This window comes from Penicillium expansum (genome assembly GCF_000769745.1).
Source record: "Penicillium expansum strain MD-8 chromosome Unknown contig333, whole genome shotgun sequence".
NCBI lineage: Eukaryota > Fungi > Ascomycota > Eurotiomycetes > Eurotiales > Aspergillaceae > Penicillium > Penicillium expansum.
Window position 1 is genome coordinate 1,786 of NW_015971465.1, and position 25,824 is coordinate 27,609.

Consider the following 25,824-nt stretch of genomic DNA (forward strand, 5'->3'; position numbering starts at 1 on the left):
TGTGCAACGAGGTATCTTCATGACAAGTTCGCGTAGAAGCTTTAGTGTATCGCCCCGCGTTGCTCTCTGTCCTTGTTGCGTGGTCAATCTCTCGCGGGCCAGAGAAAAAAAGTCAGGGTGGCGTATCATTTGGGATAGCCATGATCTGATCGCGATAAATGGGTTTCTTCTGCTTTCAAAGTCGGATGAAAAGAAGAAATGAGCAACGGGGTCATTCGAATTGGAAGAAAGATAGTCAATGACTCTCGCACATATGACTGATTTCCCAAAGCCCGCTGGACCATTGATCCAGAGAACTTTAGCACGGCCACTTGGGAAGTCTGGTGAAGTCCAGTCAAGGAACCAAGACTGATCCAAAACCCACTCGCAAGTGCCTTCGATTTTCCGCTCTGAGAATATCTCGTACAGGTCGTTCGTAGAGGTGGAGCTGAGCAGCCATGCGTGTAGATCTCGTCTATATTCATCTGAAACCATGGATCATGAGCTAATGAATACAAACGAAGAATGTGGTAGGGTGACCTTCGATCTGAGTCTCCATGTTTTTCAACATATCTTTCAGCTCAGTTTTCCATGCATCTGCCTCCGACATTCTGTCTAAAAAGTGAATGAGCATTTGAAACCCTCAAGACAGTGACACATGGCCACATACCACCAGTGGGCTTTCTGCCCTTATGTTCCTTTGGACCCTCGATTGGTATCAAGTCATGAAGAGTCTCCACCAATTTAGAGAATTGGTCAACTTGGGCGACTCGCTTAGCTTTGGTTCTCAGCACCCATCCAAGTTTCTGGCGCTTGGATTCGCGGGGAGTATGGCGGTAGGATAGTTGGTCCTTGGTTGGTTTTTCATCTTTTCCCAGCATCGGTGTCAAAAACGCTTTATCCTCATCACGGCAAACAGCATTGATCGCCAATAGGAGCTCTTTAACAGTCGACTCAATCTTTGGGTCATCAAGAAGGGCGTTGTGCTCATATGAGAGCTCGTCATCTTCCAAGCCCACAGCTAGACCCCATTTTGTGAGTCGTAGCTTTTGGGCTTTAAATTGGGCGACAAGAGAACGAAACTCGGAATCATAATCTCTCCACGAATCAAATCTTTCAACGGCATCCAAACAGGTACTAAAGAGACCTGCAAGTCCTATAATTCCGACAGCAAAGCTGACGGGCTCCATGGAGGATATAGCTAGGTATTTGTTGCACTTCCAGAGTTGTGCTATAACGTCGAATGCTTGAGTAACTGTGGGGCTGACCCCAGGAGGGGCAACCTTGGGAGAACGTTTTTAGCCCCAAATTAGGGGCTATTTATATAAGCAAGGCTGACAGTGCGCTTTTTCAGCCTCAAATATCAAACACTTCCAAGGTCTAAGAGGAAACTGCTCGAATACCTCCAGAGTCTTACGCCGGAGATGAGATGTCAGCGAGTTTCTGGACAAATCCCATCTTTACTTCATCACAACCAGGATTTCCATGCAAAACAGTCCTGAGGTTTGATATGATCCGATAATTTCTCCCCGTTTGTCGACTGGAGGTTGACGCAAGTCTACTAAAATCTAGGTAATATCTACATATGTAGGTAGTACCACTCGTTTATTGCGTAATGAGGAGTTTCCTAAGATAAAGGCAGATGTCATCAAGAAACGTCGGTATCAGCTGGATTTCCGGCACCTGCTAGTGTGTCAGCGAATGCATCGTGTTACTGGCCACTTGGTCGCTGACTATGGCAATGGGTATTTTGAATTCGATCACAGCACTGAATTACTATAAGGGGCCGATTGCGACGAGCCGGAGGAGAGTTCCGAAGCCTCGGCCTTAAGAGTATAATCCCACATACCACAAGTGGGTCCATAGGCTATAGCCAGCATCCCGATCTACATCGTTGCGATTGAGAGCTGCTCGAGGGGGCGCAGATGATAGACTATGCATTCCTGCCTGTGAAGTATATTGATTCCACGGGTTACTAGCAGTATTCCGTGGGTTGTGCAGATTTTGTTGTCTATTTCAGAAATTCCGAAGAAGAAAACAGATGTCATCATGAATTTTGTAGTTTAGCCAAACGGCCACGAAAAGACATACACCAGTCTTAGAACCAGCCATGAGAATGAATCGCCGTATTTAATGTACAAAGCTTCGACACAGGCCGTAGGAGGCGGCATTAAAAGCGAGGGCGGAAAGTAGGAACAAAACGGGAGCCTCGGTGCTATGTTGTTTGGGAATAATGACATCAACCGAACGCCTGAGAAGAGAGACTTGATGTGAAGATGTTGTTATGAAGACAGTGATAGAAGGGAGGATATGTTGACGGCGATCGAAGGGGGGTATGAACCGAGGAGAGGATTTAAGCGAGGGCCTTCTGTTCCGACGGGGGAAGGGGAGGAAGCTAATAATGTTTATGGTTAGCAATCACATCTAATCGTATACTGATCAAGAGGATAGAAAGATCGACATACCTCGAGCTTTGTGTTATCGGCCATCATGCGCTGGAAACCAATACCGACACCCTCGATGACAGCGAGGAAGACAGCACACATAATAGCGGAGTTTCGGGCAGCCTTAAAACCACCACGGATAGCGAGGGAGCCACCAGTAAAGAAACCAGCAATGATAGCGTTATAGGGATCTTCCTTCTTGCGGATACCCTTAATTGAACAGTCGTAAATACTGAAGAGACCTCCCCAGCAGCCGAAGTTACCACCGAGAACGGGGGCGCGCGCTTTGATTGCTGTGAGCGCACCTATCCGGCGCTCGCCGTACGGGCTGTTGCGGAATCCCTTAACACCGTGCCAGACAGCACCACCAATAGCACCCATGGCGAAGGCACCGCCGAAGTCGCTCAGGGCAACCCAGGGACAGGGATCGCGTGTGTGATCCATGATGTGTGAATGAGGTGGATGGGCGAAGAGTCGGGAAGAAAGGGCGGATCACCGGGACGAGATAAGTTGTGAAAGGCGCGAGAGTCGTAAAGGTCGAGGATTTATAAATGGCAATAAACCCAGCGGTGACACGAGATAAGATGGAGGATCAATGGTTTAAGAAATTCCAGATGGGGTACACGTGACCTGGAAAAAGTCCCCTGAAAACTTTGCAAAGTTTGCATGAAGTTAATGCCTCAGGTGTGAACTGTGTCTTTTCCATTGGGTCATGTGATGACCCCTTCCCTGCAAAGCGTACTTCTCACTCTTGTTTTTTTTTTGGCTAACACTCACTCTCATTTTCCCTATTCTAGGCGTCCCAAAGCTACCTGCACCGTCGACGTGGCTTCTGTAGTCGACCGGGCTACTAGCCGTGTACGACGCGCAGCTACGAGCATACGGGTCCAACATTGTCGACCTTCTTCGCGTAATGTGGGAGCTTTATTCGTCCCGCGAGCACTAGACACTGCTGTAAGACATGGCATTGGAGCAAGCAAATCTGCATGTTGGCATTCCCTACCTGAAGCACTGGACTCGCGTCCTCTATACCATTATCGCAGGTAGCATTCTATTATATCTTGAAAAAGGGATATACGCCCAGCGGTATCGGACACCTAGTGTTCGCAACTGTCGGGCACCTAGCATATGCCGAAATGGCTCGATGCCGCTAATAGAGCTTTTGTATCTAGTTTGCTACCTTGCTGAAACTGTGCAGCGAGGAGGTAAAGTCTGGGATAGCTACCTTACCGTGGGCGTGGCATGGATAACCGTCGTTGATTTCGTAGACCATGTTGGGTCTATGGAGGTAAAATTCTGAAGGCATTGATTTTAAATCTCGAAAAGCGTCATTAGAGCTAGCTTAAGGTATCCTAATCAGCCTATAAGTCAACCACATCAAATTCCAGTACTGTAATATTCCAAGTAGGGACCCAGGTTATATATAAAAACAAGGACGAACCAGGATATAGCGACATAAATAAAGATAAAACATAAGAAATAAAGTAAGTTTAAAGAAATTATTTGCTAACTGCCGACCTAGGAATATATAGATCGGCCTTAGCTTATCAAAAATACATACGATAAAGAGATAAAGGAATTTATCCTAGATAGTATTCAATACATTGCTCATCGTTTGATATAATCTCAGCTTTTCTAATAGAAGAAGAAATATCGAGTCACATTAAGTACTTCTAAGGTTTCGAGAGATATTATAAGCAAGGATATCCAGGGGAACTGCCTACAGAGATCGAGGTAAAGTAAGGCTAGTATATCATTAAAGTCACTCAGCAATTAAGTATTACATAAAAGACTAAGCTGATAGGCTAGTAATTCTCTGTATAGGCCCCTATGGCATGATCCTCATAGTCCGTCTCGCAGTCCGTCTCACAGCCCATAGCGTGGCGCTGCAGAGACAGCAACCCCCGTACATTAAGATAGTCCAGCCAGCTAGCATACCAATCCAAGAATTCTAGAATAGAATCAAAGCGTGCCTTCCAGCCGTACAGAACGCTAGGATTGATAACCTCTGCCTAGAAGAGAACCACTTGCCACCCTTAGTCTCGGACATTAGCAGCATCCTGGATGTCTTCACCCTTGTGCTTGCCATTCTCCTCGTCGTCTTCCGTCTTCAGCCGGTAGTACACATACGCACTATACCACGATTGGCATTGGTACAGTTGGTTAAATCCAATACCGGCGATAAAGCCAGCCCTGACATCCAGATCCTCGTCGATATACGCCTTCAACGTGTCATTCGACAACTCATCTTCCAGCTCCTGCTCCAAGGCCTCTCGCCCACGCTTCAGTAGCTCCGGATCCGCCAACTTGTCGCGTTTCTGTCCCTCATCAAGTCCGTCCAATTCCTCGTTCTTGACCCCAATCGACCAAGCCGGTGTGAACGGCGCAATACTCGAGCGCCGCACGTTACTTTTGGTTTGCGGTGGCCATTCTGCTACGGAAGCGGGCGATAGCAAGGCGCATGGTTCGTCTGCATTTGTGTCTGAGGCTGAGGCTGAACCTGCCATTGGTATTGTTGAGGACATATTCTTGTTCTTTGCGTCCGTAATTATTGGTTGTCCTTTTTTTGGTTGGTATTTTGGTTATTGTTTTCTAATTTCTTCTTTATACACCGGGCTTCAAAGGTTGCTGAGAGGTTTGCAGACAGAAACTGGATCTAGAATGATTAAAAAATCGACTAGCTTGAGTTAGTATGGTTTTATTTTTATTCTTACAAAATGGATCCATGCCCGTAGTTGTCCTCGGCGGTGTGTTTGCTTGGTCATGAGACAAGCCCTGAAGCCCTGCCCAGAGCGCCCAAGTGGGCCTGTGGAACTGGGCAGCTGGAGGGCTCCACCAGGTCCCACCTGGGTGCGGCAGCTGGCGCCGCTGCTATTCCTAGAAGCAGCATGTCAGCACTGCAAGTAGATTATTTGCCGTTTTACGAGCAGCGAGGAACACCAAGACCCACGACACATCGATTCAACTACAGTGGATACTCAAACATCACCAGAATCGGGTAGGCCCTACATATATATATTGTTAGAGGTCGTCACCTCTTGCACTCTTTAGCTAAATGGTTTTCGCTAGCCCAATCAATGATGGTCATCTAAATTGTATTACCCACAGAATCCATTCTCCTGACGAAGGATTTGAATATATAAATAGGTAGATTGTGTTAATTCCCACGAGGTCCTCCAGTGAATGAATGCTTGACATACAATCCCTAGAGCTTTGAGCATATACAGAAGTCATTTGCAAAACAGACGGGGAATGAAACAAATAAGTCTATTCTCTATGCATCAGAAGAGCTTCCGCTAACTACCAGCTTCATGTGCGCTATCTATATTCACAGAGAGGTCACACGACATCCTGTGAAGTAGGCGGCTTTTATTGCGCGGGCTTGCGAGTGATACGATTGAGATACTATTTTTCGACATGGTGCTTATACTTATTGAGGATTTTAAAGTAAAATAAAATTTCCAATTTATTGACGAGGCTTATCTAGGCTATCGAGTCGAGGTGTATATGAGAACAAGTGACTCTAAAAGTCAACACAAAGACCGAAGCGGGTTGGTGCCTATGGTAATAGCCGAATCGAGCTACGGGGTGAGTATACTGGTAGACTTCCGTACGCGCCGTGGCAATTTGTTGTCTGTGCTAGAGGGTGGGCCTCTGTTATATTGATTTTAATGTTTGTACGCGATTATCTGCTCATTATTACTTTCGGTAATGGACAGAGGAAACAATCGCCGAGGTACGTATTCATCATCACCCCTACATCGCACCTGAGGTCTGCTTGTTGGCCGAATTCAACCTATAATCTCAATGCCTATGGCATAGGGGCAGATGGGGCTACAAAAATGAGAGGCTGATTGGAGTCGTGCCTTGGGATAATAGGAAGTGATTCTCTACATCCGGGATATTTCGGAACATGGCCATATCATCACCTACTAGCACACAAATCGGGAAAAGAACAAGTCCCTAACCCCACAGACCACACCAGTTTCCGAGATAAAACGAAATTGAGAGTCCTACTCATCAACCAGGGCCTATTCCAAGGGCGGCTGCCCGTTGTTAACAGGAATGCTGGTGTTATAGGAGCCGAAACAGGCTTCCTGGAACATCGCCTGCTTCGTAAGCTGGGGCACCTGGCTGATGAAACTCTGCACTGGGCAGAATCCATTGACCGACCCATCGCAAGCTGACAGACCATCCCATGGTATGGGAGCATTGTTCAACACCAAGCGAATGTATTTCTCCGTGTCAGATCTGGACGACATATTCCGATTCTTGTACATCTGCGGTTGAAGATCGCCGAAGGAGGTGTTCTTGGGGCAGTTCCAAATCTCAGCAACTAGATGAGCTCCAAAGGGCGTGATTTCATTCAGCTTGAAGTGGCGCTTCGGAGCATGTGCGACAGTAGAAGGCAATCTTTTTGGGTTATACTTGAAGAAGTCTAGCCCCAGCGCGGTCAGGACGGAGATGATCGTATCGTCGTGCGACATATCCATAAAGAGAGGCTGGTCAAGTGGGAAATATTTCTCGTTGTCGTCATATGTAGAGTTGATGCTGCTGTCGCTGCTTTGAATCAGCTTGTGCTGTAGCCGCGCCGCTAGCTCTTGCACATAGCCAATGCCCTGGGCGCGGCCGCTTGGAGAGCCGAATCCGTACATGTCGTAGTATTGGAGATCCAAGTAGTATTCAAAGTCGCGCCATTCTTGCTCAGTAAACAGTGAGCAGAAGGATGAGCTGCCCAGCGTGGTATACTCATAAGGACATAGGTTGAACATGCCTAGAACTTCTTCAGCGGCGATTTCCGCTGACTTCGAGAAAAAGTCTTCTGGTAAGAAGGGGGCAAAACGTGTTGCGGCAGTCTTAATCATTGCGGGAATGAATTCAGCAGCTGCATATGCCCCAGTAATTAGGCCCTTCGTACATGTATCCGTTGACGATAGTGTGTTATTGAAACCCGACTGTTCGGGGATAATAACGAGTTCATACTGTGGATAGGAACTATTAGCTCCTATGTTGGTAAAGAAGCCACCTGTAGTAAAACGAAATCAGTCAACCGTACTCAATTCAAAAGTCTGTGGATCCACTCACTCAGCCACCAGCGTGCACTCTCGAGTATACGAGGATAAGAAGTGGTGCGGAAGACAGGCTTAGGGCGAGGCTTGCCATTCGGGAACTCATTCAGTGTTTTGTTCCAGTTTGCCTCTCCGATGGAAGCACCATACAGCAAACGACCATATTTACTCCAGAAGTTCGCGCCGGAGGTCGCCTCTGTGGCTGCGCCAGTTGGGAGCAGGTCCTCCACGCCCAGGAGATAGTCCCAATCGTTTAAGAAGGCAAGCGGCCCGGTACCAATCTTAGTGCCAGGGTGTTTCCTCGAGGCATTCTGCAATGCAGATGCAAATGCTTCCATTGATCCCGCGTCCACGGTACTGTCCGTCGGGTAGCGTTGCCCATGCCGGTGTAAGATGTGCACTTGCAACAGCTCACAACCTTGCGGGAAACCCTTGGGTAGGTTGAAGCTGGGTGCGTCCGCGTACGGACTGAGATTGCCCCAGCTCTTCTTCATGTCAAATCCGGACTGATAGGATGTTCCTGTTGGAGCGGCGACGGTCGAGCTTGAAGTCATGGATGTGCTTCCAGTGCCGGGCAGAGCACCACTGCCACCCACAAGGGTAAGCAATGCGGCTGCAGAAGTAACCAGAGCTACCATTATGATATAGCTGCTTCTGGAAAGTAAACGATGTAGTGAGAGCGAGATGTTTGTAGGAATTGGCGGTAGTTCATATACCCAACGTTGTGTTGATCGGCAGACCGAATTTCCCCTGTGCCGTGCGCGAGATCGCTTGTTCCTTTTGCTTACAACCCTGCCGTGCCGTCATTTTCTGGAGGCTCAATTCCCAGGTAGCTCATATCCACCCAATTCCAAATCTCCCGCTTACGATGATGGTTGCGAGAAAGGGGGCCAGAAACATCCGAGTTGCCGGATTAGGAACAGATAATCACCCCTAAGTCAGACTGATAGCTGTATCTCGTTCCACTTGAAAGCTCGTATATCTCAAAAACTGAATACGGTAAGTGAGATGCTTTTGGCCCCCATCATAGTACTATGTAAGTGGGAGATGTGGATTCAGGTCCCACTTCCAAGAGATTTATCCGCATTGGCCAATCAGGAAGCTATATTCTGCAGATCAACTCAGCACTGACATGTAGCGCCTAGTCCTATTCCAGTATGTGAGATGCTCCGCCAATCAAACAGTGGCCTGCGGGGCAACGCTTTGATCTCGAGACAACACTGAGCTATAAAACAAGGTGAACTGTGATACCGCTGGGATCCAATCAGAACGTCCTATATCATTGAGCAACGGAAAAAAAAGTGGGCTTTTATAGAAATCTTGTATCATTTTGGGAAAAAGGAAAACGTAAACTCATCCCGGTGCTTCTGATAGACACCATATTTCCCAAATCTGGTAAGTAGACTGCGTCAGATAGGTAGACGAGACGTGGGGTGAGACTCTGCCATGTCCCACAGAAGACCTTTTAAGGGCCTTCTCCCGTAGGGATCTAGCTATCTTCCGAAAAATATCCTTGCTTCATATTTACAACTCCCACTGCCATAATCATAATCATGGGCAAAGGGCTCGCCAGACTTATCGGTTCCGGCATTGGCTTCACCTCTGAAGCCATTCATGCAGCCCGAACCCGTAACAAAGACTCTACTTCTTCTTCTCCTTCTCCTACTGCATCTACCTCAGAGACCCCTCGCTCAATTGCTGGTTTGCAAAGAGAGAGTGGTAACTATATGGCTGCCGAAAACCAGGGAAATGGTACATCCACCCGTGAAGACTTCATAGAGCTACCAATTCGCGAGGGCCATCCAGAGCTGGGCAGCGATAGGGAGCTACTCCCGGAATATGAGCTTTCGTCCTACTCACTCGACTCAAAAAGACAGAGCAGAACAACAGAAGCGGAAGACCCACTGGAATTTGACGAGAAGAGAGGAAGCTATCCTTCTGTGATATCCAACGACTACAATGACACTGTCGACACCAAAAACGACCGGGAGCGCTCGATGGATGGTGATGAGGCTGCATGGCAACTTGATGAAGCAACCGAAGAATTTGATTTGCCCATGTATCATCAATCGGCATCTCAACCCGGTGCACAAGGTGACCAGAGGAGCTTCGAGATGGGTGCTGAGAATGACCCTGAGGAGATCAACGCGAATGATTCCGAAGATGAGCAGGCGAAAAAGAGAGAGCGCATGATTCGCGCACTCGTCGCGATGGCCGGACCACCACCAGCGCAGCCGCAGCGACTCCCATACCCTGTGATTATTCCTCAGCGCAGGCCCGGCGCTAAGAAGCGTGGATTTGTGCGTGCTTATGCGCCTGTTTTGGCCGACTGTGGCATAAGCCAAGATGTGTTCCTGAAGTTCATCAGTGACTTCCATAAAGCGAGCCAAGTTGGTGACCCTCATTACTTAACGCCTTTTTTATATCCATTAGAGTTGCATTTACTTACCCACTGTTATCATAGGCTTCCATGTGGCTCCAGGTCATCGTTGTCGCAGCCAACATTACCAGCTTCTCTCCTTCATTAGCAGTGGCATTGACTGCCGCGGCTATTCAGATTGTAGCAGACACAGCACAGCAATTCCAAATCCGCCACCGTACAAACACCTACCTTGATAGGGTGAATCAGGAAATTTTCATACCTCGCGGCCAATACGCCATGGTCATGAAATTCTCAGATCGGCCTCCTAAGCCCACGAAGGAACAGAAACAGAACCTGAAACAGAATGCAAGCTCCCTCGGTTCAGAAGCTGAGAGAATCGGCGGACTCTTCTCAATGGAGCAGGTCAGCTTCAATCAAGCTAGTGCGCCAGCAGGAAACGATTCCAGTCTAAATCAGCCAACAAGACCAGAATTTGATGCCGCAGCAACGATATCCAAGTTCACCCACAGCGAAGAGCACCCACAAATGAACGCATGGAAGCAGCGCATGAAGCATTATCGACTACAAAGTGGCGCGACTCAAGGCGAGATGCAGCTACCAGACTGTGCGCCGCTGGTATTTCCGGATATCGATCGAGCCGCTATACGGGTAAGGGATGGCCTGGAGCCGAAGTCAAAGTTTCAGTCTGGAAGAACCTGGGTTCGGGACTATATCGACAGAAAGTCACAAGCATCATTCGTGAGTACCATCTTCTCTCACATTCCTATACATTCATGAAGAGTAGATATTGACAAGGAGCAGGAAGTCGATCATAAGGGGTCTGTGGTAGCTGTCCCTGAGTCAGGGCGCAAGGCATTCACTTCACGCTATAATGACCCCAACCACCCGGCGAATAATGGAAATCTTATCTCGGCCCTTAGCGGTGGCCTGTATAAGCCAAAGCCAGGCCTGATTGAACGTGCCGGGATTGCCATCAAGGAGTCTCAAGACAGGAAGCGAGCTGCTCAGGGCCTCCCTCCTAGTATAACGTGGAAAGAAAAATGGACCAAAAAGAAGAAGGAAATCGGCAGTCGAATTAGGATTCTAAGCGAGGACGTGATGTATCTGATGATTGTCAACATGCCCACCGAGGAGGAGCTGAGTGAGTCAGTTGCCAAGTTGCAATATCTCGCGCAGCAGGGAGATCTGGGAAGAGACCGGGCAGGAGGGCCATCTATCGGCGTGAATCCACTCGACGTGGCTGGTGTAGTAACTCTTGCGGCTGCTGTTGCTTCCTAGTTATGACTTCCAATGTTTCCTATCATTTATCAATGAAACGCTGAAATGTATATCTTCCCCTATATTGACTTTTCAAACCTTACATAGATTTAATCGATTGATGAAGTTCAAACAAAAATATGGGACTAGCTCTTCAAGTTCGTTTGGCATCAACTTTGTTATCTTAATCTAACAACAGCTGCACCTCCTTTTAATAGTTTCTATGTTTGGACTAGCGTCATATAACTTCTCTCTCAGACAGCTAGACAGCGAGCTAATGCAACCATCTCATTTCATACCACCCTTCCTCATATGCTCCCCAGGACTATATCGATGCTCCACTGTGGTTTTTTGCTTCCATCTGATCGATTGATCCATCTCGTAGACCGCCTTGAGCACACCTCTTCACTAGATAGGACTAGTGTGGTCAGCCAATGTAGTGCTCGCTTTGCAATCCGATGACCTTGGGATGTGCGCTCATGGTGAAGCCTTGGCAAATCTGATGAGGATGGGGATGTCGTGACATTAGACTCTTGCTGTTCTGAAATTCCGCATTCTCGACGATACCGACAGAACGTGCACGCGGGGTACACTGAGGTGTACGTGTCGGTGGGGCTGGTTGTGGAAGATCTGCAGAACCTGAACCTGAGCTGAGGCCTAGGCTTCAATTGTATCCCGAGATCAATAATATTTATTGAGCCTCTGGCAATTACCCCACGTCATACTGGCTAATGCAAAGCTTACGTTTCACAGGGGCTCTTTTTATCTCCCTTGTTTCCCCCTTTTGACGAATTAATATGGCCCCCAACACGTCTCATCCACGAGTTTCCAGGAATTGCGGGAACTGCCGAGCTGTCAAGCGACGCGTAGGTGCCGATCCATTTTGCTTCTCATTTTTTCTCGTGTCCGCTAAACCAGTGCTCATTTTGCCCTGTTTTCATGTAGTGTGATCAGCAGTCTCCCAGTTGTGGACAATGTATTCGAATGCGCGAAGAGTGTCTTGGCTATCGAGATGAATGGGCCCTCGTCTTTCGTGATCAGACCGACCATACGATCAAGCGTTCCAAGAAAATAGAAACCGAGAGTGCCACTGATAAATTGCCGTCACCCGCCCGCAGGCTGAACCCCAGCGCAGACGAGATAGGCGTCAACTATTTTTTCCGCAACTTTGTTGTTGACCAGACCTCTTCACGTGGGTGTCTAAACTACATTCCATCTGTTTTTCGCGACGATGGCGGGCACCCGACTCTGGTGGCCAGTATGGCGGCCGTAGGCCTCGTAGCGTTGGCCAATTCGACTCAACAGTCCGAGCTGGCGAGTATTGCGCGAGCCAAATATACGGAGGCAATCCACAATGTGAACACCGCGTTGGCATCGCCTATCGACTCTCTCAAGGATAGCACCTTAATGTCGGTGATCTCGTTGGGGGTTTTTGAGCATGTTTCTGAGCACAAATCGTGGATTCGACATGTGCATGGCGCGGCAGCGTTGGTGCTTGCCCGGGGCAAAGGCCAGTTCACTAGCCCAGCCTCAATCCTGATGTTCAATCAAGTGCGCGCTGATCTGGTACTTGCCTGTGTCCACGGGGAGAAACCGTTTCCGAAGGACATGATTGAGCTGCAAGAAGAGGCAGCCAAGCACACGGACGCCTCTAGTGCATTTTGGCTCCTGGGGGTGTTGGGCACCCGGTGCGCAAATCTTCTGATGGGCGTCAGGGAGAATAAGACGGTTTCTTTTTGGCCTGAATACTTGAACGAAGCGACCATCATTGAGTCTGACCTCCAATACTCCGTTGAGCTCTTGGCAATACAAGAACCATATACAACCACCCATGATTCTGGTGGGGCATCAAGAATGATTTATAATGGTCGAATTGATCTTTATAAAGACTCTTGGGCAATTCGGGTCTGGAACAACTTGAGAAATCTTTACATGATTGTCTGCGAGATTCGATTATACCTCTTGAAAAAGATTCTCGTCACGGATCCTACACTTACCCTAGCCTTCCAGGAGTCTTTGAAGCTGAAGCTCCAAATAACAAAACAAACCCTGTCAAAGCTGGGGGACGATATACTGGCCACTATTCCACAAGCATTGGGATTCCTGTCCTCGGTGTCTGAACTCTGCCCCTCTGTCGATCTCTCTTTTCAAGGCAGCGTGTCGGGCGGGTATATCTTGACCTGGTGTCTATACATGGTAGGAAAATGCCCGGCCACAAAGGGTGAAACCCGAAAGTGGGTCATCCAACGTCTCCAAGATTTTGGTTGGAATATGGGCATATCAATTGCGCTGCGCCTAGTCGAGGATATAGTTAAGATCGACCAGCTTGCGAGCTGAGCATCATTGATCCAGGGCTCGGATACAAATATTGGTTCAACGCTCGCACACAGTTGGTGCGATTGATGTATAAACTTTTGAGGCTCAGCCCCCATTCAATGAAGGGGCCGCCGTGAAATCCCTCACACTATGCAAATCACCTTGCAAACAAATAAATACCGCCTAACACTCTAGAAAGCATTTGATTAGCGTATCGTACGTGAATATTAAACCAAAAGGAAGAAGAAAATAACATTATCTGTCATCGTGAGCTAGCGCCTGTTATGCCAGAGAAATACCACTTTATAGCACTTAGATAGGCTTTGTAGCTCTGAAGACCCTAAATTTACTAACCAGCCTAGTCCGACTCTTCAATTTCTGGAACTGTTCGTAGAAGATTATATTAGAACACGAAAGGGATTCCTTCTTGGAAGTTGGCTTATCACATTTTCCCAGCTTAACATTCAAAGGTGGTCATTTTCGGTCTCAATTCCGCAGGTCGTCATATTCTACTTATATTTATCTTTATCAAATAGCTCTCTCGATCAAGCACTAAAGAACTTCAACCTTCTGCTAACCAACCTTCATATTTTGCAATCGCAAGTCCGGACATAAGAATGAAAGCACGATTATCCTCGGTCTGAATTTCAGCCATCTTCGACCCGACCCCATCAAAGAAAATAAACCCATCATGATTCATCACGGCAATGGGGCTTCCAGCTATAACGGGACCACCGATCAATGAGTGAGTTTCGCTGACTCGACAGACTCGAGCATCTCGATTTACAGCAAATGGGAGGTCTGCCGGGAGGTCCTCGGAAGGTCGCCAGCTATTCTGGAACTCCCAAATCAACGTTTTCGATGCTACATCTTGATCTCGGCGATCATCTTCACGCTTGAATTGATAATGTTCTTCGCCAATTTCAATCCAATTCCAGCGCTCGCCGTTTGGCAAGAATAAGTATCCTCGGTGGCAGTTGCACACTTTACAACCATACCAGGGAGGAGCGTCGACATCAACACCAGCCACTAAGCCTTCTGTACTAAACGAAATAGCATTTGTGTCCTTTGTCTTCAACGCTTCCATATCATCTTCGTATCCTGTCACGATGAAGTCGGTCTTGTTTCTGAGCTTGACAGGGTCGGGCCCCAGCTGTGTGAGAGAGATACCGAAAAGTCCTGGACGCCAGATGTTGAAGATTGGCCATACAGATCCCTTGTTCCAATAGGTACATTGATTGATCTGTAAGGATAGCTTCGGCGCCAAGGAGACAAATGGTAGACAAAAATTGGTATTTGCGATCGAAGGAAGGTCTGGTCGCGATATGTCATAGTACTCAACGCATCTGGTCTCCGATGGGGCCGAATAATGACCTGGCTCGGCTCTAGAAGCATGGCTAGATTAGCTTGTCGGTCCTTATGGTCAGTGATGTGAGGTAGCTTTACCCAGGGATCATCTGCTCGCCAACAGCGCTAGACATCGTTCCCAGGAGTTGAAGGTAGTGACTGGGGGCGTCAAATTTTCCGATACAGCGAAATTTCACAGGGAAATGGCAAGCACTTTTGCAACAGGATCATTTTCGGGGGTAAAAGCCCAAAGAACAGATAACCCTTCCCACAGAGCCGCAAGGTATCGTGATGTGGGGCCAGATTAAGGGGAAGGACCTCGGCTTTTTTCCTTAGGTATCAGCGTTTTTGGAGCTTTAGGATCCAATATAATCGGTTTTTGCTATCGGCAATATTGCACCGTGCCGAAGCTAGTCCTAGCAAAGTTTTCTATTTTGAGCGACACGGTCATTGCGCGCAATCCGATAGCAGTTTGTCGAAAACTTTCAGTCCCTATCTGAGTTGGATGCAACTTGCTATGCAGCTTTACCTTGTTGAGCTATCTATATATTCGCGATACCTGTTGACCAAATCCAACGGTCTAGATCCAATGAAAATCGTGCCAAGTCGACCAACACCCGGGAGGTAGTGGGGCCCCAGCGGATAACAAATTCTCATCAGATCACAAATTGCAAAATTAAGTATCTTTTATATGGTAACCCCATACACAAGAGACTTATATGCGATAAAATCGTAACTGAACTTTTTTTAACACTCAGATTAGTTAGGGAGAATATATGTATATAGAGTGTCAATGAAGCCTTAATCACTTAGCATCTCCTACACCACTGGCTGAGCGGCCTGTCAGTGCACAAACCTAAAGGAGTTCTCACCTGGGTCTCACCCCCTTTGTAATTATCTTGTAATTATCTTGTACAACATACGCCCAGCTAAAGAAAAAAACAAGCAATCGACCATGTGTCACCAAGAAATTCTGGGTAGAGCAAAATGTTTGTGCTAGCGTTCACTTTCACTGGGTGGATTGGGTTCTTAATCTCCTGACTTGAAGAGTGTAGAGTAAGTAGGCCGGACTGTTATCGTGATATTTGTAACTTGGTAAAATGTGCTATAGCAATCAGTGTAGGTTGACTTTATCAGCCCGTTGGTTAATGGCTTAATGCGGGTTGGGTATTTACACGCACACCATTAAATAAAATATACATATATATGTAAACACTTTCGATTATATATTTTACACTGCCAATGTATCCAATGTGTTAAATATATGTTCGATTTAACCCCTTCCAAAGGCAAACAATAATCCACTCAATCAATTACCAAGAATTTTATGTCTTCATAGCTATCTAGCTTTTGCAATAGATTATAACGAGTTTGGGGGATTAAACGTTTGTTATAACTAAGGTTGGAGGCTAGAGTGACAAAGCAATTAGAGTTCTGGAGATCTAGGGAAGACAGTCGAAAGGTCACTGTTCGATTGTGTATCACAAGTGAACTGTAGTCAAAAATTCTCACGAGATTCATCAACCGAAGCCGGGCTGGCGCAATGGTAGCGCGCAAGACTTCTATAAATAGAACAAAATCCGAGTCCCTGGTTGCGTGCACTGAGCTCACGCTGTGGGCATGCAGACAGTTGGACTCGGTTGAAATAGCACAGAAGTGTATCTTGAGGCTGCGGGTTCGACCCCCGCGTCTGGCTTTTCTTTTTCTTTCCCTTGCGGAATGGTTCGCTACATCCGGTTCGACCCGAGTGGGGGGTTTTTTTTTCAATTTTTATTTTTACAAGGTACTTACTTACTACATTATATACTCCGTACTCCGTACGGAATACATATATATACATCACTTAAGAAGATATAGCGAATGAGTGACTGGGCATAAGTTTCGACACCCCTGGCCCCACCTGGGCATACCCCTATGATTATATAATGTAAGATACTGCCCAGGTGCCTACTTAGGTACCCCTGCCGTGCTAGCTCGGCCGAGAACTCTTTTATATAGAACAAACAGTACAAGCCTCAATCGCCCGATACCCCTCCCTGCTTTGTTGCCAGGAATACCTGTACTGTATGTAATTCGCCATGAGTTTGTTGGTGTCTCATCTCCTCTGGCGGTTATTAAAATACTAAACAGTACCAACATGCACTAGAAATCACTAGAAATCAATACTTTATAGGTATATCTACTATTATCTACACTGCATACATAGCCTACATCATTAGAGAGAGTAGGAGAGGATGAGACTCACGCGAACTAGGTGCAACATCATGTAGGGGTAATAGGGTATATTAGCTATAGTTTTATAACACTTGCGATCTAGCTGACTATACCCTCCAAACAACGAAGGTATAAATACATATATTGATGTACAGCTAAATTTATGCTGTGTACATATACAACTGTGTTGCACTGGGCCACAAACTCTCAATGGACCTTGGCCATGTTCCACGGCGAAACTGCCTCTAGAGTACGAGGTTGATCCAAATATGATGTAACATGGCTCAGTTCCTCAATATCATCCAATTAAATATACACCATCGGCAAGCTAGCACGATAGGGTTGCTCTTTGAATATAAAGTTTGGGTGAATTAGTCAATAGATCCCAAGATCAATTTGATTCGTTGAGTAAATATCGGACGACTAGCGCATTGAAGCTAGAATCCCATGAAACTATGATACATTTTACAGGTCACAATAAGAGCCTGAGTGGACAGCCAGTGGCCCAGTCCTAGAAAATACAAGGGAGGCACCCTGCCAAACTGTTGTAGACCGGCCTGGAGCAAGCGCTAAGAACAAAAGTTCAGCGTCTCTAAGTCTTCAAATGCCTATAGTAGATGAAGGCGCAGAACCTATGTAGTGTGGTTAGAGGTGGAGGGGTATAATGAGAAGATAGCATCATTGCCAGATCAGCGCCACTGAATACCAAAAAGCTTCAAGGCGCTAGTCACATTGGCCTTCTCCGAGGCTTTCTCGAGGACGATGCGAGGGTGCCCTTTCACGTCTAACGCGAGGAGCTGGTACTCGAAATTGCTCTTATCCAAAGGCTTCATCATGTGCACAATGACTACGCCGGAGTTGAGAGGGCCCTCGACCTAAAATTCATGGTCAGTATACGTGTCCCAAATTTACCAGAAAGGGTATCATACATGGAAATGCATGCGAAGGTGCTCACGACCCAATCGATCTTTTTCAGCTGATGATCTAGTCATTGTTAGTATCATTGCTCTAAAGTATTATGTAGAAACCATAGAACCTACGCGATAGGCTTATTCCGTGCCCACCGGCTTGAGGTCTGCTCGCCATATGCTTTGATCTCTCTTCGATCACCGAGCAACTTTATACACTCAGGGTCATCTTTAATGCGCCCTACCGCTGTTTCGAATTGCCATGTCTTGCTGTTTGGCGACAAAACCTCGAGATAGAAAAGTGTGAAGACTCCACCCTAGTCAGACCACAGAGTCAGCAGCTATTCGCCATAGCTTTGTGAACGAATGGACTCAATACCGTCAGTACTGCGCCAGCCAACACGATAACGAAGTTGAAGGATTGTTGTGTTGCCCGCGCAACCTTCTCTCCTCGACTCAAATCGCCCCACTGAACTCTCCCATCGTCGGATAAGACTGTAATGCTTTTCTTCCTTGGCAAAGTCGATTGAGGCCCACTACCTATGTTACTTTGCGTGGCGTAGAGCCGAGTGATCTGTGTCTGTATGCGTGGAGAGGGGTGGAGGACTAGAGAGGCCGGCGGCAGTCGGGGCAAAGCACGTAATTGAATAGAACTCATTGCGAGATATCAAAACCGAGATTTCTGGAACAAGTTAGAATATCTGAGTCGAATACCGAACTCGACCATCTTTGATCTGGGCAAGGTTGTTACCGATCTTGATAATCGGCAGCACGTGATTACAATACAGTAATACAATACGACCAATGGCGGCGATGCCCGCGGCAAAATGGGAGGCGTTGTATGACGATTACACCAGGCACCGGGGTCAAGAGAGTCCACGTTCGCCGTTCCCGACTCGGGGTGCTTTGCTCTTTGCCTTACCTGCTCACATTCTCGCCCAAACCCCCCTTTTCTTTTCTCTTTCCCATTGATCTCTCCACAGTACCATCATGAGTGCCACAAAGGCGCAGTCTCAAAAGATCTTTGAGAAGGCTAAGTTGAAGCCCGCAAACAAGGTGCGCACACCCCCACCCCGTACGCTGCATAATTGCGGCACTCGATTCTGATGTTTTTGCTTTCAGGTGTGCTTTGACTGCGGCAGTAAGAACCCGACATGGTCTTCAGTTCCATTCGGTATTTACTTATGCCTTGATTGTTCGGCTCACCACCGTAATCTCGGTGTGCACATCTCCTTTGTCCGATCAACAAACCTCGACCGTACGTACCTTACCACACAATCTCTCTACACGCCAAATGCGCCGGTAGATCAACGCTGATATTTCGAGCAGAGTGGCAATGGGAGCAACTGCGGGTTATGAAGGTTGGTGGAAATGAGTCTGCGACCAAGTATTTCCAATCGCACGGAGGTTCCGCTGCGCTGGCGAGCAAGGACACCAAGGTCAAATACACGTGCAATGCGGCTGTCAAGTATAAGGAGGAACTCAAGAGGCGCGCTGCGCTGGATGCGCAACAGTCAGTTGATCCAATTTCGGTGGAACTGGCACGACGACGTGCTAACTAGTATTATTGCTTCATCTAGGTACCCCGGTGAAGTCATCATCACAGATATCCCCGCTGGCACTCCCTCAGATGGCTCAAACACCCCTGCTGGTGACGGCGACGACGATTTCTTTTCCTCCTGGGACAAGCCCTCGATCAAGCGCCCGAGCAACCCCCCATCGCGCACCAGTACGCCCCCCGTCGTCAGCCGAACCGGCTCTCCTTTCCTGAACGCTGGTGCCAACGCAAACGGATCCCGCTCGAAATCTCCTCTGTCTGCTTCGGACGAAAAGAGCATCTCTCCCGCGCCTACTGCTATCCGGCCTACCAATGTTACTCGGAAGACCTCTACTGCTGCTAGCTCTGCAAAGAAGGGCAGTGTCCTCGGTGCCAAGAAGGCACCTAAGCTTGGGGCTAAGAAGATCGCCGCTGCGGATATTATCGATTTCGACGAGGCAGAGCGCAAGGCCAAGGAAGAGGCTGAGCGCATTGAAAAGCTTGGCTACGACCCCGAGGCTGAGCAGGCCGAAGCCGAGGCCAAGAAGGCCGCAACTGCCGCCGCTGTCCCGATCGCCTCTCCTATCCCAGTTAGCCCTGCTGGCAAGTCTAATGACCGAAACTCGGGTGACGTGGAGCGACTGGGCATGGGTGTGAGCAGACTTGGCTTTGGCCAGGTGTCGAAGCCCGCAGCCCCCAAGAAGCCAACCTTTGGTTCTGTTGGCCCCGCCAAACCCAACCCTGCTGATGGTAAATTTCCCTCGCTGATCGTAAAATATATGAAAGATAAACTGACACTCGACACAGAGGCGGAACTCACGCAGACTAGAACCCGATTTGGCGCTCAGAAGGGTATCTCATCCGATGAATTCTTCGGACGGGAGCGATTTGATCCCGCCGCCCAGTCGGAGGCCAAGGAACGTCTCCGTCAATTTGATAGCGCTACATCCATTTCCAGCAACACCTACTTCGGCCGGCCCGAGGATGAAGTCAATTCTCTTGACGATGGTTATGGTGATATGGAGGTTGCTGCTAAAGATTTCATCCGCCGCTTTGGTATCACTGCTGGAGATGATCTTGAGAACCTGTCACATCTTGTCGGTGAAGGTGCAACCAAGCTACAAGGTGAGCAAGTCTTTGTTTGGGCATATAACCACTTCTTGCTGACTGAATATCACTAGGTGCCATCCGCAACTATCTGAACAACTAGGCTAGTCGCCCATGTTCATCAGATATTACGCCTTCTATCACTCCAAGTACCTTAGCAAGCAACATTGTTCCTGAGTACCCCCCAGTCCCGTCTTTTTCATGCGCGACGTATATTGTGTCTCACCCTGCCCATTTCGCCCCCTCGAGACTATTTCTTTATCTGGAAAACCATTGCGATCAGCAGTCGGCCAAAAACTTGGGTTTCATATCATTCTGGTTTGCAATCTGGCGTGTGATTGACGGTTCTTGTCTTTTTCCTTCGCATTCCTCCATAGTAACATAGGATGATCGAAGGGACCTTTTACTTTTATTTTGCTCATTTCGTTGATATGGTTTAGGATAATCGAGAAATTCATGATTTGATATTATTCAATAGACAAGAATTTTTGACAAAAGCACAACTCCAATCTCTCAAGTTTCGCACCGCTCAACCAAAACTCCATGATGAATGAAGAGAACACAGTAGTACATCATAGTACAAGTCATACCCAAGTGTTGAATACCAAAAAAAAAACGGCCCATATATAAAGCAGGGCAAGCTTATATACAAGGTGACGTGGCAAGTACGATCTCAATCAACGCGATAAATCGCATCCGCAACCTTCGTCACCTGCCACATCTCTTGAACATCATGAACACGAACAATATCTGCCCCACCAGCCACACTAGCAGAGACAGTAGCAGCCGTGCCCCAAACGCGCTCCTGCGGCGTCTTCACCCCGGTAATCTGACCAATGAACCTTTTCCGACTAGGCCCCATCAACCAAGGGAAGCATTCAAGCCCCGGCATCGCACGTAGTCTCGGTAGCTCTCGCAAGATCTCAAGATCATGCGGCTGGATCTTCGCAAACCCGAGACCCGGATCGAGGATAATGCGCCAGCGTCGGATCCCGGCATCTTCAGCAGCCGCAATGCGCGCGCCCAGCTCAGTAGCCACTTCCGGAATGACGCCGGACGGGTACTCGTGCAGGGTTGTCATTGTCTGTGGCGTGCCGCGCATGTGCATTAGGATCACGGACTTGCCGATCCGCGCTACTGTCGGTAGCATTTCTGGGTCAAGGAGGCCGGCTGAGATGTCGTTGACGATGTCTGCGCCGGCGGCGCAGGCGGCTTCTGCTACGCTGGCGCGGTAGGTATCGATGCTGATGGCGATGTTGGCGGCTTCCGGGATGGAAGTTCGGATGTGCTTGATTGCTGGCACTACACGGGAGATCTCTTCGGCGGCGCCGACTGGTGTTGAGCCGGGGCGGGTACTCTCGCCGCCGATGTCGATTATTGTTGCGCCGGAGGCGATGAAGTTGCGTACTGTTTCTGTTATGTAGTTTAGATCTGTTGGAGCGTGCTTGCCGCCGTCAGAGAAGGAGTCTGGCGTTAAGTTGAGGATTGCCATGACGTGGGTGCTGCGCTTGGGGTCTGTTGCGTGCAGAGATGGGAAGAATGGTGAGATTGGCGTTGTTGACATTGGCGTTGGTTCTGGTGGCGGGAGAGTCTTTAGATGTGTGCTGTATGTTTGAGTATCCTTCCCTGGTAGTGGGGGGTATTCATTTGGGATTAATCTAGGTTCGGATGGTTAGTGCTTCTTTTTTGTATGTCGGTATGGCATATATAGAACCATTGGGGGCGTACTGGCTGAGAGGTCGCAATACAAAGTCTCGCTCGAGCATCAGACTGTGTGGGATGTTGAGACGCTCGTGAGAGAAGATCTCCAGATCATATAGTAGGATATCCAAGTCAATAGAGCGTGGGCCTTTATCGATGAGCTTCTTTCTGCCCATCTCAATCTCAATGGATTGAAGAGTGTCCAAAAGATCCAGAGGCTCAAGGGTTGTTTCCACCTGAAGGGAATTAACAATTGGCCACCAAATTTGGAGAACTTCGCTAACATACCTCGCATACACCATTTATGAATGGATCTTGATCCAGCACATACATCGGTGCGGTCTCGAACAACGAACTTGTCCTTTTCACTTTGATACCAACTCGGTCCATTTCAAGACAAGCCTGCTCAATCATTTCTACTCGGTCTCCGACATTGCTTCCCAGGGCAATGAAAGCCCGGTGGATATCTGGACTAGGGAACTTCAAATTCATCTTGGAGTCAACTGCTTGCGCAGTGGAGAAATTCCTAACACGCGGGGTCAAATACAACGAGGCTATTGAACGCTGTGACAAACCATTTCTGGTGAGAATTCCCGATGTCAATTGGGCTGTATAATGTTAGCGTTGGATTCAATTGCAGGCATGTAAATCCAGAAAAAAAAAGAAAAAAAAAAGAAAATGCGGGACAGGCATATTTCCCCATTGGGATGATACGCCGATAAGCGTGTGAGGGCCGGGGGGTTTCTGAGAAATAGCTAGGCACATACCCGGGCTCTGTGGCGAGGATATTTTGTAACTATAAGATGTTGTCAGATTCGCCACAGCTGATTGATTATTTGGGGCTTTGCCTTGTATGCAATGGTCGATGATCAGCTCTCCTTGTCTGAGCTGCAACCAATGGCGAAAGTCTTAGTGATTTCCCAATTTGCCGTGGATGAGTGAAAGATGCCGATGGAGGGACTCTCTGGATTGCCCTGGCACTCATGCTGATTTGAGAAGAAACGTGAGAACACAATTAACAAGTAGGTTATGAGCTTCGAGTCAGTTCTGGTACTCCGTAAGCTTCACGTGGTTCGCCTGCTTCTTGGCGTTGACGCCTCGACGCTTTGACACCTGGATGCCTTAACACTTTATTGCCTTATTGCCTTGATGCCTTAACGTATTTCACATGCGAGTGGCCCACACAAGCGAGTGGCCCACCCCATAACACCATAGTAAATGCGATAAATTTCAACTTGATATCTGAACAACAGTATGCTATATGGAAATTTCCTAATAGCTTAATGCTTTTTGGGTGATATCTAGCCTCTCTAAGGGCTTTGGAAAATCTTTATGACTTTATGATTGATATATATATTTTTTGGCTTTGAGTAACGTAATTTTTAATACCATGATAATGCAGCCTTTCGATTTTCTTGAAACTAATATACGGGGTTTAAAATTCTTATCGATAGCTATCGAACGACAATGAAATCAAACAGTAACGTGGTTGCTGAGATATAAGGTTATAAAATATTGCATTTACTATGGTGTTTTGGGGTGGGCCACTCGCTTGTGGGGGCCACTCGCATGTGAAATACGTTAACTAATATCTACATCACAACTACTGCGCTCCACAACCCTTTGTACCTCTGCCCTTCAAGGGTCCTGTATGCAGTATGGGGGTACATAGTGTGAAAAAAGTACACTTTGGTGTTGCGGAAGCCCGTAAAGAGCTTGCTTGCTTCTCACCTACATTTGGCTTTTTATGATACCTACTCCGCTGAATATTTGCTAAGGCTTACAATTAATCGATCTAGTTCGTGTGAATGGAGTTGACAACATAAGATTTATTTTCATGATGTATATATCAATTATCCAATGTCAAGCTTGCATAGGTAACTGCAGCCGATAATTGTCGTTATAATTCTAGAAAATCCTTACATTGCGACAAAGGAACCGTTATCTGAAGTAGGTATCTAGGAGATATTGCCTCTCGGCTCCAAGGGAAAGATGCTGGCATTGATAAGACGGATATTAGCCGAGGCGTACACCTTCAGGTGACATTCAGGTGAGAATCTACAACACCGCAACCTTCCTGTGGAATCATCGCACAGGTACTGCTGATATGGTACATAGACAAGACGAGCTCTTTAGACAGCTCCTTTGCCCTTTCGAGGCCCATTAGAGGTTCCGGTGTGTCGAAACTTAGGGAAAAACGCAGGCTGGTATGCATGGATAATGAACCGCTTTACAGAGGTTTGATCGTTGTCGACCTCTACCCACAACCTCACCTTCTCAAACTTACCCCATAGGGGGAAGTGTTTAAGAATGGCGCTCTTAGAGAGGTCCTCGAACGCATCTTTTCCCATCCAAATCTCTACCTTCGCCCACATATTTGCCCAGAGCTTTTGAGCAAAGTCGCGATGAGGCTTCCACAAATCGTCTGTGTAAAACCTTGCGAAGTCTTCAGTCCTTGCTCGTACATTCAGAGAATTGAATAAGAGACAGTCAGAGGATGAGCACCCAGCAGCATGTAATAGGCCGATTACGGGGTGATCCGCTTCCCGATTGACGTTTACTACCCTTCTTCACCTGATCCTATTGGTCATGTTTCATCCCCTCGAAGAACTGACGGTTGTCATTCGATGGGGATGCAGCCGTGTGGAACTTGGGAATATATGGGGCCAGGCCGTCCCACCCCCAGGCCGGGTTGCCCGGTATTTCCCAGGTATTCAATCCGGAACGAGACGAGTAGACATCAATTCCCCGATTGATTGCTGAGGAGCCTCCCAAAGTGCGACCCTTGTTTGTTAAGATCTTCCGGCCATTGAGTTGCTCCTAATAGTGGCTCTTCCAAGTAATGGATGAAGGGTGCGGTTGAATATCGCTAGGGTTGTTATAGAGCTTTTTAGGATTGGTAGTTACTAAATATTTAAGAGAGGAACGCTCAAAATTCAACATTATGCCAACCAGGGCATACAAAGACAATATGGACGCCAGTCCAAGAAGTGAATTCAGAGAGGTGTAGGAGTACGTACTATCAATCTGTAACTATCTGCTACTTGTGACCTCTGTACTACGGCGGCCGAAAAGTGAAGTGAAATCTAGGTGAGGTGAGGTCTTAGAGAAGTGAGATCTAAGTGAAGTGAGGTTGATACTTTAGTGAAGAATGATTGAAGATTACCCGAAGATATGAGATGTAAGATAGGAGGCTTTCTGTGTTTCCCAACGCTAATCTTCTAAATAGTACGTTACAAGACAACCGCCTTCAACATTTCCCCGGTTAAAGACACTTCTTTTAAAAATGTTTAGAGACATTGACGAAGATGCACTTGTCGAATGTACGAGTCTGGAGTACGCTACTGAAATTGAGGCTCACGTCGGACACGAGACTGTGGCAGTTGATCTCCTTCATCTAGTGAAGCCAGAAATCCTTCACCTCCAAAGAGTAGTCAAAGAGTAGCCAACGGACACGCCCAAAGCACCCTTAGGGCATCAATCGACTCCCTGCACTATTTTATGATATGGCTGGGTAATGGCTGTCGATCCGCAAATTTTACCCGACTCTGGTGCTACGACC

General features: G+C 47.5%; 9 protein-coding genes across 9 annotated transcripts; 3 read left to right on the forward strand and 6 right to left on the reverse strand.

The window, feature by feature from the left end:
• Nucleotides 1-2,332: 2,332 nt before the first annotated feature.
• On the reverse strand, nt 2,333-2,867 carry PEX2_094240 (Mitochondrial inner membrane translocase subunit Tim17/Tim22/Tim23/peroxisomal protein PMP24; the record flags this gene model as incomplete). Its single annotated transcript, XM_016746694.1, has 2 exons — nt 2,333-2,374; nt 2,445-2,867. The coding sequence occupies 2 exons, from the start codon at nt 2,865-2,867 to the stop codon at nt 2,333-2,335; spliced, it is 465 nt and encodes a 154-aa protein (XP_016593970.1).
• Nucleotides 2,868-4,459: 1,592 nt separating this feature from the next.
• On the reverse strand, nt 4,460-4,930 carry PEX2_094250 (uncharacterized protein; the record flags this gene model as incomplete). Its single annotated transcript, XM_016746695.1, has 1 exon — nt 4,460-4,930. The coding sequence occupies one exon, from the start codon at nt 4,928-4,930 to the stop codon at nt 4,460-4,462; it is 471 nt and encodes a 156-aa protein (XP_016593971.1).
• A 1,524-nt stretch (nt 4,931-6,454) lies between these two features.
• PEX2_094260 (histidine phosphatase family protein) lies at nt 6,455-8,130 on the reverse strand (the record flags this gene model as incomplete). Its single annotated transcript, XM_016746696.1, has 2 exons — nt 6,455-7,449; nt 7,509-8,130. 2 exons carry the CDS (start codon nt 8,128-8,130, stop codon nt 6,455-6,457), a joined length of 1,617 nt encoding a protein of 538 aa, XP_016593972.1.
• A 915-nt stretch (nt 8,131-9,045) lies between these two features.
• Nucleotides 9,046-11,153, forward strand: PEX2_094270 (uncharacterized protein; the record flags this gene model as incomplete). Its single annotated transcript, XM_016746697.1, has 3 exons — nt 9,046-9,882; nt 9,957-10,613; nt 10,677-11,153. 3 exons carry the CDS (start codon nt 9,046-9,048, stop codon nt 11,151-11,153), a joined length of 1,971 nt encoding a protein of 656 aa, XP_016593973.1.
• A 963-nt stretch (nt 11,154-12,116) lies between these two features.
• On the forward strand, nt 12,117-13,469 carry PEX2_094280 (uncharacterized protein; the record flags this gene model as incomplete). Its single annotated transcript, XM_016746698.1, has 1 exon — nt 12,117-13,469. One exon carries the CDS (start codon nt 12,117-12,119, stop codon nt 13,467-13,469), a length of 1,353 nt encoding a protein of 450 aa, XP_016593974.1.
• A 541-nt stretch (nt 13,470-14,010) lies between these two features.
• On the reverse strand, nt 14,011-14,929 carry PEX2_094290 (uncharacterized protein; the record flags this gene model as incomplete). Its single annotated transcript, XM_016746699.1, has 2 exons — nt 14,011-14,833; nt 14,895-14,929. The coding sequence occupies 2 exons, from the start codon at nt 14,927-14,929 to the stop codon at nt 14,011-14,013; spliced, it is 858 nt and encodes a 285-aa protein (XP_016593975.1).
• Nucleotides 14,930-17,698: 2,769 nt separating this feature from the next.
• On the reverse strand, nt 17,699-18,575 carry tim21 (the record flags this gene model as incomplete). The annotated part of the gene is made up of 4 exons (XM_016746700.1): nt 17,699-17,884; nt 17,939-17,993; nt 18,050-18,234; nt 18,297-18,575. 4 exons carry the CDS (start codon nt 18,573-18,575, stop codon nt 17,699-17,701), a joined length of 705 nt encoding a protein of 234 aa, XP_016593976.1.
• Nucleotides 18,576-18,907: 332 nt separating this feature from the next.
• Nucleotides 18,908-20,664, forward strand: PEX2_094310 (ADP-ribosylation factor GTPase-activating protein; the record flags this gene model as incomplete). The annotated part of the gene is made up of 6 exons (XM_016746701.1): nt 18,908-18,973; nt 19,040-19,175; nt 19,247-19,430; nt 19,498-20,204; nt 20,262-20,579; nt 20,636-20,664. 6 exons carry the CDS (start codon nt 18,908-18,910, stop codon nt 20,662-20,664), a joined length of 1,440 nt encoding a protein of 479 aa, XP_016593977.1.
• Nucleotides 20,665-21,234: 570 nt separating this feature from the next.
• On the reverse strand, nt 21,235-22,754 carry PEX2_094320 (folic acid synthesis protein; the record flags this gene model as incomplete). Its single annotated transcript, XM_016746702.1, has 3 exons — nt 21,235-22,219; nt 22,290-22,498; nt 22,551-22,754. The coding sequence occupies 3 exons, from the start codon at nt 22,752-22,754 to the stop codon at nt 21,235-21,237; spliced, it is 1,398 nt and encodes a 465-aa protein (XP_016593978.1).
• Between the last annotated feature and the right edge of the window lie 3,070 nt (nt 22,755-25,824).